The sequence below is a fragment of the Folsomia candida genome, unplaced genomic scaffold, assembly GCF_002217175.1.
Source record: "Folsomia candida strain VU population unplaced genomic scaffold, ASM221717v1 Fcan01_Sc001, whole genome shotgun sequence".
Lineage (NCBI taxonomy): Eukaryota > Metazoa > Arthropoda > Collembola > Entomobryomorpha > Isotomidae > Folsomia > Folsomia candida.
Window position 1 is genome coordinate 590,485 of NW_019091193.1, and position 14,078 is coordinate 604,562.

Here is a 14,078-nt window from a genome sequence, read left to right on the forward strand (position 1 = left end):
CTAGTTATAATTGGTTACGATTTGAGTAGTTAATGGGGGTTTTGTTTTGTTGGGTATTTAAAACAATCAACTCGCATTCCATCGTTATCTTACTAAATAGATATTTATTAGTTTGTAATGGAGTCATTAATAAACACGCGTGTTTTGCATGTGTGGGGAACAAGTTGAGTCAAATTCAGACTAGACTTTATTAATAGAACATATTTACATACATACATACATACGAGCAAATTTTATCAGGTGTTTCACAAGGTACATACATCCTGTATTAGTTTTCGAATAATTACAGATTTGTGAAATGTGCCAAATTTTGCAAGTATGTAGCTATGTACATATGTATGAAAATTTGCATATATGTATACTCATCTTTTTAGCATTCTTTCTGGGAACCAAGGACACAGACTTGTACATAAATACATTAGTTTTACTTAATACTAAATTAGATTTCTAAAATTATGATTGATAAATTTTTCAGAGTTTGCAAAACCATTCCAGAAAGCCATATGATGTTTATTCTCAAATTTATGCAACAACTGGGCATGCTTCTATGTATTTTACAAATTCATTCTCTCGATAGGAATTACAGATAATCCACGTAAACTGAATCAAGAATGGCTGGTAGGTCTATATTGATCGTTCTATCAATTCATATTGTATAAATAGGGACATGTGCAGATACATCCAAACTCTGATTAAGCGTCACTGTCACTATCTTCAGTCGCGGATTTTCTGTTGTCACCATCTTTATCGTCTCCATGAACTTTCTCCTTGTGCAATTCCAACCTTTTCGACGTGATGAAGCTCATCGAGCATTCGTCACAATTAAAATTCTTCTTCTTTTCTCGGTAAGATTTGCCTTGTGCTCTTCGTTTTTCCAACAGTTTTTTCCTCGCTTCGTCATCATCCCCACAAATCGTAGTTAAGTGAAGTCTGAGATTCAAGGGTTGTCGAAATCGTTGCCCACATTTTGGACAAAGATGTGGTTTGGATTCTTCATGGGAAAATTTGTGAGCCTTCAATGTTGTTTTATTTGAAAATGACTTTGAACATATTTCACAAGGAAATATTTCATGGGCTTGGAGATGGTGGGACAATCGGAGGAATTGGTTTCGAAATACGGCGTCACAAAAGAGGCAGGGACTTTGAGAAGCTTCCGTCTATGAAAATTACAAGGGATTAATTAGCCAAAAACAGACATCAACGCGAATTTTGGACTAGGATTTTCGTACAAACTAAGGATTTATCAAAAATCAGTGGCCACGAAAGCATAATCTGGGGACATCTGGGGACATTACATTGTAGGATAGGGGAGAGAGGTTTATATAACACGGACAGATGATGGGGCATCGAATAACCGTGGGGACATTGTCCGTCTGTCCCCATACTTCCGCGGCCACTGATCAAAATGCATAATTCCCAGATTAATTATACAGAATTGAGATTAGATGCGATATTAATGATTCATTAATGCCGAGATTTAAAATATTAATCTTTAACGTATTTGCATAAGATTCGATAACTCATAACCAAAATTTTCAAAATCATTTTGATTTTGAATCATTTCTCGACTCTAGGAATTTATTATAAAATTCTTGACGAGAAATTTGTAGCCAGTAAGTTGATTAACAGAATGGAGGTGAGTTTTTTAATTTAAGGTATGTCAGTGTATACGAGTTCCAATTTTTCTGAAGACTTCTTGAACTTAAGATCTACTTCTTCAAAAACTATCAAAATCTGGATTGTACGAAAAAAAATCTGGTATATTTAAGCATTACAAATTGGCAACAAATTTGCCCATCAGAACTTCTACTAAATTCCCAGAGCTGAGAAATGATTAAAAATGTGTTGATTTCGACGATGAGTCATCGAGTCCTACGCTAATTTTCAACCCACAATTTTGTCCGACGTGCACCCTTGCAAATGTTGAATCCACTCAGCTTCAGTCTCAAATTCCAGATCGGCACAATCGTACGGACATTTACTTTTGTCCTGAAAGTGGACGAGTTCGATATGTCGTACTATACCAATCTTTTTGCTTATACTTTTTGAGCAAAGGTCGCACTTGGAGGGTTTGCGTTTCTCGGGTCGTGGTTCATAATCTCCCAAATTATGCACGCGTTTCTTGTGATACTTCAAGGAATCTGAATTCCTGAACGTGTCCACACACAAGTCGCACTTGTAGAAATTTCCTAAATGGGCAATGTTGACGTGTTTCTGCCTTGTGCTTGAGCGGGTGAACCGTTTGTCGCAGAATTTGCACGCAAACGGTTTGTCCTCTGGAGGAATGTATCTGTAAGAATGTCAAGTTTTGATATTTTTGTGAGAAAAATACGTAGATATTTAGCATTGTGGGTATTCACGCCACTCGAAAAGCTTCACTTCACAACTTCTTCGCAACTGTTTGCGAAATCGTTGAGGTGATCAACCTACTTTAAATGAAAATGAAAATGCATAAACTGAAAATCAGTAGAAATGAAAATTCACTTAGCGACGAGTTTACGAAAACTATTCTACGACGTACATTGTGTCACATACAAAGTTGGTTAAAAAATACAGGAATCTTGTTGTCTTATCACAACTCTTACGAAGCTGAAGAAGTTGACGTGACTACCCACATTTCTTCTGGATAACTATCGATTATAGGTAACTACCGATTGGTTAACTTGGGCGGCCCAACGTGCATTTTCTGGTGGTGGGATGTCAACCGAGCCAAATTACCAAACCGCATCCCACACAATTCGCAAACGCAGGCTTCCTTGTGCGCGAAGGCAACATGTCCTCGGAGCTGGAATTTTGCAGCGTATTTCTTATCGCATAAGTTGCACGCGAAGTCCCTGAAATTGAATTAATCGTGACGAGTTAAGATTAAAGATTCAATTGAGTCAGTGGTCACGGAAGTTGGGACATTAAAAATTATAGGACACGCGACAAGGGTTTATATAACAGTGGAAGATGATAAGGACGTCTAATAAATAACCGTGGGAACATTGTCCTTCTGTCTCCACCTTTCCGCGGCCACTGAATTCAGTACGAAATTCTCCAAAATAAAACCTACAATGACATTCCTTCCGTTGCTCCGATCGCTTCTGCATGACGTGTCGAGGCGAGATGATCGTTATAGCCTTTCACCGTGTAAAAAACTTGGTCACAAGGGACACACGATTTGACTGCGGTGGTTCCGTCGCTAAGTCCAGGATGATATTTTTTTCTGTGGTCGACAAGTTTAGCAAAATTAGGAAACGGTTGCCCTTCAGGACATCGGTCACAGACAAAGCTAATTTTCCCTTCGGAATCCACACTAAATTTGAATCGAAGAAAATAAGTTGTATTTGTACATTTAAACGTTTGGTTAGCGTGAAACCTAATACCGTCTGGCTAGAACTGCAAATTGATGGTATTTGGTCTGCAGATGGGCTGTAACCTTAGTGGTTCGACGTAGGTCTCGCTCGCACACCATACATTTTCTATGCTGAGCCTTGTGTTTAGCGAGGGTTGGAAGGTCGTCGAATCTTTTGGAGCAAAGTGTGCATTGTAAAGTGGCAATTTCATCCTCAGTAGTGTCATACGATCTAAATGTTAACAATGCTTAAATGTCGTCCCTTAAATTTTAGGCACATGAGCAAAGTTAGCTTACATAATGTACACGTGCATTTTCTCCCTGTGTTGTAATAGCTCAGAAAAATCTGGAAATCCGACTTGATCACATTGATCGCAGGAAAATGTAGCCACGCCGTCTTCATTTAATCTACAGAAAACAGGGATATTTAATTAACGGGGTAATGTAAATTAAAGGATTTTGATCTATGTATGTAAGTATTTATTAAGTAGCTTCAGCTACTTTATGTGAAGACTTTGTCTGTCTGTCTGTCTGTCTGTCTGTCCGTCTGTCTGTCAGCAGGATAACGGGAGAACGGATAAAGATAATCGAAATCGGTTTTCGCCATCATACATAATACCCCAGGGGGAGGATCCTATCAACTTTTGGGTGCAACCGGACCACACCCACAGTCGCCAGGGGGTGTGGTCGGGGCAAAATGAGATTTTTAGTGCAATTGAATCTATGGATGAAATGGAGTGAAATTTTGAGTTCCCCCGTTGTGCCACACCCCCCGGGCGCCAGGGGGTGTGGTCGGGGCAAAATGAGATTTTTAGTGCAATTGATTCTATGGATGAACTGGAGTGAAATTTTGTGTATCCCTGATGTGCCACACCCCCTGGGCGTCAGGGGGTGTGGTCGGGGCTAAATGAGATTTTTACAAAAATTGAATCTATAGCTGAAATAGAGTGAAATTAAGTGTTCCCGAGTTGTACCACACCCCCTGTGCGCCAGGGGGTGTTGTTGGGGCAAAATGAGATTTTCAGTGAAATTAAAAAACATGGATGAAATACACTGAAATTAAGTGTTCCCCCGCTGTCGTAGGGATGGAGTGAATCTGAAGCTACTTCCGTATGCGCGTTTGCGACGGTTTATTTACTTTCGGCATCTTAAGGCGACCCAATGTTGTCGAGTTACCAGATGTAGACGTAGCTTCTTCATTCCGTGAAAGGTGCGATCACAAATTTCACACGTTTTATCATGCGTGAGTTTGTGCTTGGTTAGAGTTTCCACGTCGTCAAATGTCACGGCGCAGACGGTGCATTTCAAAGTTTCAATTTCACTCTGGGTTGGAACTAAAGTCCTGAAAATATGTAATATTTTGAAATTTGTTGATTTGGGTGAAAAGATTTCACCCGAAAGTTTCCACTGAAAAGTATTTATGGAATTTGAATCTATGCGATTATGAAGCGCTCATAAAATACGTAACGCAAAATTGGTAATGATTTTATCCCCCTCGAATCGGGTTACACCTCCACTGGAACATGTGGCGCAAGTTAAGGCTCTGTACCAGTAATTCACCAAGGTATTCAAGTACCCTTACTACCCAAATTTCTTGGGATTGAAGCGTGATAGCATGGTTTGGAAAAAAGTCGTTGGTGGTAAATTTATCAACATATTTTTTAATGAAAATATGATGCCACACAGTACCACCAACTTTGCGAAAAAAATAAAACCACCATTAATGATTTTAAAAAATTCAAAAGACGTTCACAATTTGTGGGGTAGTTCTACTTTCATAATTCCTGTTCATAGCGGTGGAGAATAGTGTGGCGCAGATGGTATAATGGGTCATAGATCCAGAAAAATGGTGGTCGGCAGTTTTTCTTGCAGAAAACTTTGCACTGACCCAATTACGCTCTCTTCTTTCAAAAATAGTAAAATTTTGGAAGTGTTTTGGAGTCTCTCACTGATTAATCCACCTCGGCTATAGTGTTGACCACAACTTCTAATTCAAAATTTCGTGCAAAATACGCTAATACCGACAGGAACGTCTTTTGAAAAGTTGCATCCGGCTAGTTGTCAGGTAGTATATAAGATTTATGTATTAAAAAAAACTCGAATTTTCGAATTTTGAAACTTTGAATTCATCAAAATATTGGTAATCATAAGGTAATCCGAACGTAAAAAGCAAGTTTGGGTCTAGTTCTTATTTATTTTTCATTCACGTTTGACTTATTTATTTTTCCAGCTTCCCCCATTTTTCCAGGGGGAGGGGGGAGGAGGTTTCATATAATTTTAAAATTAATTGGGTAACTAAGGTCAAAAATATATTTGGGTGTTTAAAGTTGGTACAGAGCCTTAAATTCTAACGAACCTTCCTCCCCCTCTGCTGCGTTCCTTATATTATGAACGTTCCCTTACCCGACACAACGAGGACGAGGTTTTCGACCGGTATGTGCGACAGTAGTGGTAAGGTGACGACGCAGTTCTCGTTTTGATGTGTATGTTGAATTACACTTGAGACATTTGTATTTTCCGGATTTCTTAGATACCTCAACCTCAACGTGTTCTCCATAAATCGATTCATTATCTGATGAGGACTTGACTTCATTACCGAGACTGCTGTCCGACGATGCATCAACGTCGGAAACCTCTCGATTTTCAAAGTCATCATTCTCGTCGTCGTTTAGAATGTCACGGTTCGTCACATTTTTTATTAATTTCTCCGCCCGGATTCTTGAAAGTCTTGGCCGCTTAGTATCATTCTGCAGGGCAGCTTCTTTACCATCGTCAGAGATCCAAGGACTATCAAATAATCAAAATGCAATAATGCATGAATGAAAAATTAAATTTTAGCGTCTAGTTTCATTAACAGCAACGCATGTACATAGATAGCAGTCGGTTACCTGCGTTTTTTATTTTGTCGTCGTGAACTATCCAACCATGGATTTCTCTGGTGTCGATTAAGCTTCCGCAATTTGTCAAATGTCACATTACACTCGGGACGGGTCAGATTTTCTACCACGTGCGATTTTGAAATAATTGACTCGTGATCATCGAAATCCGGGACCATAACGCCATCTTCGCTATCAAGCGTTGAGAAAAGTTTGACATCGTCGTCGTCACTTTGTATTCCGGACGAATTATTATTATCGTCATCATTGAGCGCAACCTCATAAATCATTTTTGAGGCGGCATTCTCTAGGTCAGTATCTGTTGATTAATGATTAAGAAATTATTTTCTTAGTTATTTTATGTATTCCGTGAAATAATTGATTGATATAAATATTAATTGGTGTAATTACCTTCTCGGTCCGATAATTTGTGGCGTAGTTTAATCACACTTTGAATGCAGGAAGAAATCTCTTCAACCTTCTTTCTTAGATGGATAAGTTTATCCAACGTTGTCGAACAGAGGGGACAAATTGAAGTCGTGGAAAACTTGTGGATACTTTCTTTTAGAATAATTCCTCGCAAAATTACAACTTTTACTTCGGATAATGGACGACGCTGGTGCTTCACGCCACAAATGAAGCAGTGCATAAATTCTAATTCAATTTTTACTTCTGATTTAACTGAATTCGTAGAAAATATTTGTTCATCACATTTTTTTAAACGGACGACGGAAGAAAGTAAATCTTGCAATAAGTTTCCCGTCCCCCGACGGGATTTGTTGGACGCCATTATGAACCTTCAATGTGTTTTAGATGGTATCGAATTTCGAAAAGTTTAAAATTGTTAACGATGCTTTTTCTAAAAATTCAGAAATAATTAGTATGGATTGTGGATTGTTTATCGCAAGCAGATGACAAGAGAAATTGTGCAGCATGCAAAAGTGAATCGCGGGGTTGATTTTCTTTCTCTTTGTTTATGTAGCAGGTGTTGTGATATGGATTTTCATACAATTTTACAGTACACATGCAAATAAGCGTCACTATCAACCAACTACAGAATTGAGGTTGATAAATGTATTGTAAGAAATATTAATCAATCGTGCAATTTTTATACATATCAAATAAATATTTACATAAAATCCGAGGCAAGCAGTTAACCTTGCATCCAAAGTATGCATTCATATGTAAAACTCTGATTAATCCTAAGCATCAGTGTCACTAACTTCAGTCTCGGATTTTGTGTCGCCATTGTCCTCGCCATGAACTTTCTCCTTGTGTAATTCCAACCTTTTCGACGTGATGAAGCCCATAGAGCATTCGTCACAATTAAAATTCTTCTTCTTATCTCGGTACGACTTGAATTGTGCTCTTCGTTTTTCCAACAATTTTTTCCTCGCTTGGTCATCATCCCCGCAAATGGTGATTAAATGAAGTCTGAGATTCCAGGCTTGTCGAAATCGTTTCCCACACTTTGAACAAAGATGTGGCTTGGATTCTTCATGCGAAGATTTGTGAATCTCCAATATTTTTTGAGTTGAAAATGACTTTGAACATATTTCACAAGGAAATGTTTCATGGGTTTGGTGATGGTGGGACAATCGGAGGAATTGGTTTCGAAATACGGCCTCACAAAGGTGACAGGGACTTTGAGAAGCGTCCGTCTGCGAAAATGTAAGATTTTAATTAAACGGACTTTTGGACTCGAATTTTTGTGGAAACTAAATATTTATGAAAGTCAGTGGCCACGAAAGCATCAACTGGGGACATTAACATTGTAGGAAAGGGGAGGGAGGGGTTTGTATAATATGGAAAGATTATGAAGAAATCGAATAACTGTGGGGACATTGCATTTGTGTCCACTGATCAAAATATAAATCATTCATAATTCTCGGATTAAAGATTAGGTATTCATACTATTTAAATGAGAGATTAATGAATCCTTAGTCTTATTTGCCTAGAAAAATTAATTCTTAAGATATTTAGGACTCATGACCAAAATCGTCGAAGGCAATACAGAGAGAGAGGAATGATTTTGAATCATTCCTCTGCTCTCGGGATTTATTTTAACATTCTGGACGACGAATTTGTAGCCAGTATGTTTGATTAAGTAGAATGGTGAGGAGTGTTTTTTAAGGTGGATTAGTTTGGATTTCTGATTAATTTTTCTGAAAGCCTCTTAAACTTGAGATTTCCTTCAAAAACTATCAAAATCTGGATTTGTTAAAAATTGGCAACAACCTGATCAACAAATTTGTCGACCAAAACTTTTAAGTAAATTCTCAGAGTTGTGAAATGATTGAATAAAAAGTTGCCGCTGATTTTGGTGATACATAAGTTATAGACTCCTGCGTTAACCTTCAACTCACAATTTTTCCCGACGTGCATCCTTCCAAATGTTGAATCCACTCGTGTTCAGTCTCAAATTCCAGATCAGCACAATCGTACGGACATTTACTTTTGCCCTGAAAGTGGACGAGTTCATTATGTCGAACTATACCAATCTTCCAGCTTATACTTTTTGAGCAAAGGTCGCACTTGGAGGGTTTGCGTTTCTCGGGTCGTGGTTCATAATCTCCCAAGTTATGCACGCGTTTCTTGTGACACTTCAAGGAAGCTGAATACTTGAACGTGTCCACACACAAGTCGCATTTGTAGAGGTTTCCTAAATGGTCAATCTTGACGTGCATATTCCTTCTGTATATACGGGTGAACCGTTTGTCACAGAATTTACAAGGGTAACGTTTGTCCTCTGGAGGAATATATCTGCAAATACGTGAAGTTTAGATATTTTTTGGGAAGAAAGTGTGCATGTATGTACAAAATTAATTGTGGGTATTCATGTTTCTCAAAAACGTCGCTTCGCAACAAATCATGGCATGTTTGCGAAATCGGTATCGTGAACGACCTAGAACTCTATTTTAACTGAAAATGAGAGAATTGAAAATTCATTTGACGGCGAGTTTATTAAAAACATTTTAATACGTACATAAATAGATGTAGATAGCCTTTTGGTTCGCACATTTCGTGAAAAAAGAAGAAGCTGATTAGTTCTCGAAACTCTTCGCAAACATGGCAAAGTTGCGAAGCGACATTTATCTACACGGTTTACGAAGTTGACATTAATAACCACATGGGTTATGTAATTACCGGTGGGGTAACTTCGGAGGCTCAACATGCGTTTTCTGATGGGACGTCAACCGTGTCAAATCACAACACCGTAGCCCGCATGTTTCACAGACGAAGGCTTTGATATGCACAGAGGCAAGATGTCCGCGGAGCTGGAATTTTGCAGCGAATTTCTTGTCGCATAGGGTGCACGCGAAGTCCCTGAATTAAATAGTGACGTGTTTAGGTTAGACTGAATTTAGGGAACGTCCGTAAATTATGCCACGCAAAAATGCCGATTTTCAGACCCTCCTTGTCACTCGTTACGTCCCTTTTCACATGTGGCGCAAATCGGCCTGTCACGCAAAACTTTTACCTTTCTAAGTGACATAATTTATGGACATGCCCTTAATACAAAAATTTTAGATTGAATTCAGTACGATATTCGACGCAGTTAAACCTACAGTGACAATCCTTCCGTTGCTCCGATCGCTTCTGCATGACGTGTCGAGGCGAGATGCAATTTATAAGCCGACACCCCGTAAAAAACTTGGTCACAAGGGAGACACGATTTGACCGCTGTGATTCCTTCGACAAAAGTGTTTCTTCCAGGATGATATTTTTTTTCTGTGGGCGACAAGATTCGGATAATTAGGAAATGGTTCCACGTCAGGACATCAGTCACAGACGAAGCTAATTTTCCCATCGGAATCCACACTATATTTAAATTGAAAGAAACATGTTAAATATACTTGAATCGTTACATAAATTAGGTTAAAACTTGATTTTTCTACCGTCTGGCTAGAACTGCCAGTTGATGATATTTACTCTGTCGATGCTCTGCAACCTTATTGGATCCAAGTAAGTCTCGCTCGCACACCATACATTTTTTATGCCGAGCCTTGTGTTTTTCGAGGGATGGAAGGTCGTCGAATTTTTTAGAGCAAAGTGTGCATTGTAAAGTGGCGATTTCTTCCTCAGTAGTGCCATGAGACGATCTAAATGTTAAGAATGTTTAAATGCCGTCCCTTAAATTTGAGGTAGACGAACAAACCTAGCTTACAAAATGTACACGTGCATTTTTTCCCTGTGTTGTAATAGTTCAGAAAAATTTGGAAATTCTACTTGATCACATTGATCGCAGGAAAATGTAGCCACGCCGTCTTCATTTACTCTATGAAAAAGAGGAACATTTACATATATACATACATAACTGCGTAATATAAATTAAATATACACAATAATTTACTTTCGACATCTTAAAGCGACAAAATGTTGTTGAGTTTCCAAATGTCGACCAAGCCCCTTCTTTCTAAAAAACGTGCGATCACAAATTTCACACTTTTTATCATGCGTGAATTTGTGCTTCGTCAGAGTTTCCACGTCGTCAAATGTCACGGCGCAAATGGTGCATTTCAAAGTTGCTATTTCGTTCTGCGTTGGAGTTAAAATTCTGGAAATAATATTAGGAAATTTGTTCAATTGGGTGACAAGTAGCTTGAACAAAGTTTGAACATTTAAGATTACATGGCAAGATTACTAGGAGGATTTCGCCCTATATGTGCGAAAGTTGTAAGGTGATGTCCCAGAATTGGTTTTGAGCTGAAATGCTTATTGCATTTGAGACATTTGTATCTTTTCGATTTCGTGCATATCTCCGTGTCATCGAAATTCAATTCTCACTAAATGAATCATAAGCCAGAGAAATAAAAATGAATAAAAACTCGAATAAGACCTAATTCTTGATAGGTAATTTTTTAAATTATAAATTCAGATTACGATTTATGAAATTTCTTCACGTGGTTAAATATTCCAACTGAATCGGAGAACTCGTCGTGATCACATTTATCACAGGAAAATGTAACGACGCCGTCATCATTTAGCCTGCGGAAAGGTGGGATACTTATGTATATTCTTCATACGAGATAAATAATATTGATGCGTTTACCTTCTACATCTTAGAGCAATGTCATGTCTTTGAAATTCGAGATGCCGACCAAGCGCTGTCGCATCTGAACATTCGAGATCACAAATTTCGCACTTTTTATCATGCCTCGATTTGTGCTTGGTTAGAGCGGCCTCGTTGTCAAATTGTCTTGCGCAAATGGTGCATTTGAGGGAAGTTATTTCATCCTGGGTAGGCATCAATATTCTGGGAATGTTAAGAAATTTCTTGTTAGTTTAGACAAAATTTATAAAGTATTATACTACATATTTTTCATGTGGTATATGTATAGTATGTCGGACAAGCTTTGTTTGGAACCTAGATATAGTTCTCAGCATGCAACCTCAGGCAAAATTTGATTCCCGCGTTCGTATCCCTACCATACCAACAGTGCGGGAAGGATACGAGCACGTGATGGTCGGGGTTGCATGCTGACCATATTACATAATTGATTCTCAGCTGAAGGTAAAAATAGCTTAATAACCAAGTAAAATTTTCCTCGTGGATTTTTCTTACGTAAGGTCCTATTTGTAACCCTTTCGTGTTTGGTTTTTGTTTTACTAGATTAGTTATTTGGTAGCAAGTAATGCATGGTAATTGAAAATTACCATGCATAATTTACCATCCCTAATTAAACGTACTGTGCCAATGTTACGTCTCCGACGGTGGAGGTGTGCAGGGTCGAGAGAAGATGACGGTGATAGGACTTCGTCGACTTAAAAACTTTATCGCAAGGCAGACACGATTTTCCGTCGGAAAAAATTCTTGGTCCGCCATGATGATGATAGTTTTTCTTATGCCTGGTAAGTTTCGAAACATCAGGAAAGTATTGTTCTTCAGGACATCGCTCACACACGAAGGTAACGATGCCATCGGGATCCACTCTAAATATTTAGTCCAACGTAAATGAAATACATAGGGTTAGGTCCAAAAGTAAAGAAACATTTGAAAAATGCCTGTAAAATCCGGAAAACTTAATTAATTCCAATGACACTTTGAAGGGTTAAGAAGAAGGTCCTTATCGTTCAATTTTTTGCTTCATATGGTCCATAGACCCCCATCCTTGCTTATTATCCATAGACCCCCATCCAGCCAAAAATCGTTCAATTGATCTTGCCCGAGGGACGTAGGGAGCATATTCCCTTTTTGCAACAAAATCGATTTTTTTCGACCACAGGTAGTCAAGAACAACTTATGAATAATGAAATGTTCCTGTGTCCGGTCAGAAAAGTACATTACGATTATTGATAAAGGGTATCAAGATCTTCTTTACACAATCGTTCAAATATCTCTCCGAGGTCATGGTGGCTGTGGTCACGAACGGCTTTGAGACGTCCCCCAATGAGTCCAATGCTTGCCCGATTATGTGCTTTGTGGGGAATTTTAACTTCGGCGTGTATTTGAAGGAATCTTTAAACGTTTTCTTATTAGTACATGAGTAGTACTTCCTCGCAGGGAATTCATCTGGATCAATCGAGCACTTGGTCTCATCATCCATGACCAGAATCACGGGCATGTTTTGCTTGACTCGTTTTTCAGCAATCTGCCGAGAGTTGGGCTTTGCTCTTTTTTGGTTGTACTTTGGTGCAGGTGTCGCCTTATAGGATTTGACCCCCAACTTCGTAGGTTTAATGTCATGTAAACTTAATTTTTCTATTTTCAATTTGTAGCCCAAATTACCATCTGATATCCCAAGGTTATTTTGGCATCCCTGCTGAACTTCACGTATTACTTTGGGGGTAGCTACAGGAGCTGGACAATTTTTTTATTTTTTGAATTCAGCATTCCTCCTCCCCTCATACATATCTAAAACTCTGCAAATTGCCCCATTATGAATTTTTTCTCTTTCGAAGTGGCTATTAACCATTATCCGGATGCGCTCGCACACTTTTTCGTAGTAGTGGCAAATTTTTTTGCGAGCTGCTCTGAATTTTTTGTTCTCATTTTTGAACTAATCGAGATATCGACTTCCGGTTTTCAGATTCGGGTAGTCAATCGCATAGACTACAAAACTACCGCGTTCCAACTCAGTGACAATTTTTCTTTCATACAAATAAAAATACTTTTTCAAATGTTTCTTTACTTTTGGACCGAATCCTATTTGTATCGCGGACACTCTTAAAACTTACCCTTTTGAAAAGTAAATGCATTCCGAATTTTATATTAAGTAAACTAAACTAAATCCAGAGTAAGGTCAATTTGATTAAGAGAAAAGTTTACTCTGGATTTAGTTTAGCTTACTTAATATAAAATTCGGAATACAGTTACTTTTCAAAAGGGTAATATTATTTTTAAGACAACTAATTTAAGTTTTATGTGAAACCAGATTTTCCTACCGTCTTGCACGAATTGCTGATTGATGTGGCCAAGCATTGAGGTGGCACTTAAGTTCACGAGGATAATTAAAGTCTAAATTGCACACTTCACATCTTTTGCCATGCAGAGCTTTGTGTTTTATGAGGGTTGGAAGGTCGTCAAAATTCTCGCAGCAAATTGTACATCGTAAACTGGCAATTTCTTCCTCGATTGGACCCAAAGACCTTGATATTATCCAAGCGGTTAATATTCATTAATTCCTTTTGCACTTTTGAGATACATAAATTAGGGGAGCCTTCATGCGTAAATTCGGCTTACGAATTATGAATTTTATCGACGTGCTGAAATAGTCCACGGGCATCAGGAAACTCGACCTGGTCACATTCATCGCAACGGAATGTAGCCACACCGTCATCACTTAATCTGCGGAAACATGTTTAGATATTTATAGGGTTGCCGCGGGTAGCGAAAATGCCACCCGTTACCCGACCCACTACCC

The 14,078-nt window shown here is 38.5% G+C and overlaps 2 protein-coding genes across 3 annotated transcripts; both read right to left on the minus strand.

Annotated features, from left to right (window-relative positions):
* Positions 1-89: 89 nt before the first annotated feature.
* On the minus strand, positions 90-7,136 carry LOC110850336 (zinc finger protein 184-like). 2 transcript variants are annotated; one of them, XM_035850053.1, is made up of 10 exons: positions 6,625-7,136; positions 6,226-6,532; positions 5,741-6,124; positions 4,476-4,679; positions 3,635-3,745; positions 3,369-3,569; positions 3,056-3,298; positions 2,652-2,834; positions 1,894-2,290; positions 90-1,157 (listed from the first exon to the last, which is right to left on the minus strand). In XM_035850053.1, exons 1-10 carry the CDS (start codon positions 7,001-7,003, stop codon positions 693-695), a joined length of 2,874 nt encoding a protein of 957 aa, XP_035705946.1. In that variant the 5' UTR covers positions 7,004-7,136; the 3' UTR covers positions 90-692. The 2 variants fall into 2 exon arrangements, with proteins under 2 accessions (XP_035705946.1, XP_021953465.2); XM_022097773.2 differs by lacking the exon at positions 4,476-4,679.
* Positions 7,137-7,364: 228 nt separating this feature from the next.
* Positions 7,365-9,534, minus strand: LOC110842035 (gastrula zinc finger protein XlCGF64.1-like). Its single transcript, XM_022087738.2, has 3 exons — positions 9,361-9,534; positions 8,580-8,976; positions 7,365-7,874 (listed from the first exon to the last, which is right to left on the minus strand). The coding sequence occupies exons 2-3, from the start codon at positions 8,898-8,900 to the stop codon at positions 7,416-7,418; spliced, it is 780 nt and encodes a 259-aa protein (XP_021943430.1). The 5' UTR covers positions 8,901-8,976; positions 9,361-9,534; the 3' UTR covers positions 7,365-7,415.
* Positions 9,535-14,078: the final 4,544 nt, after the last annotated feature.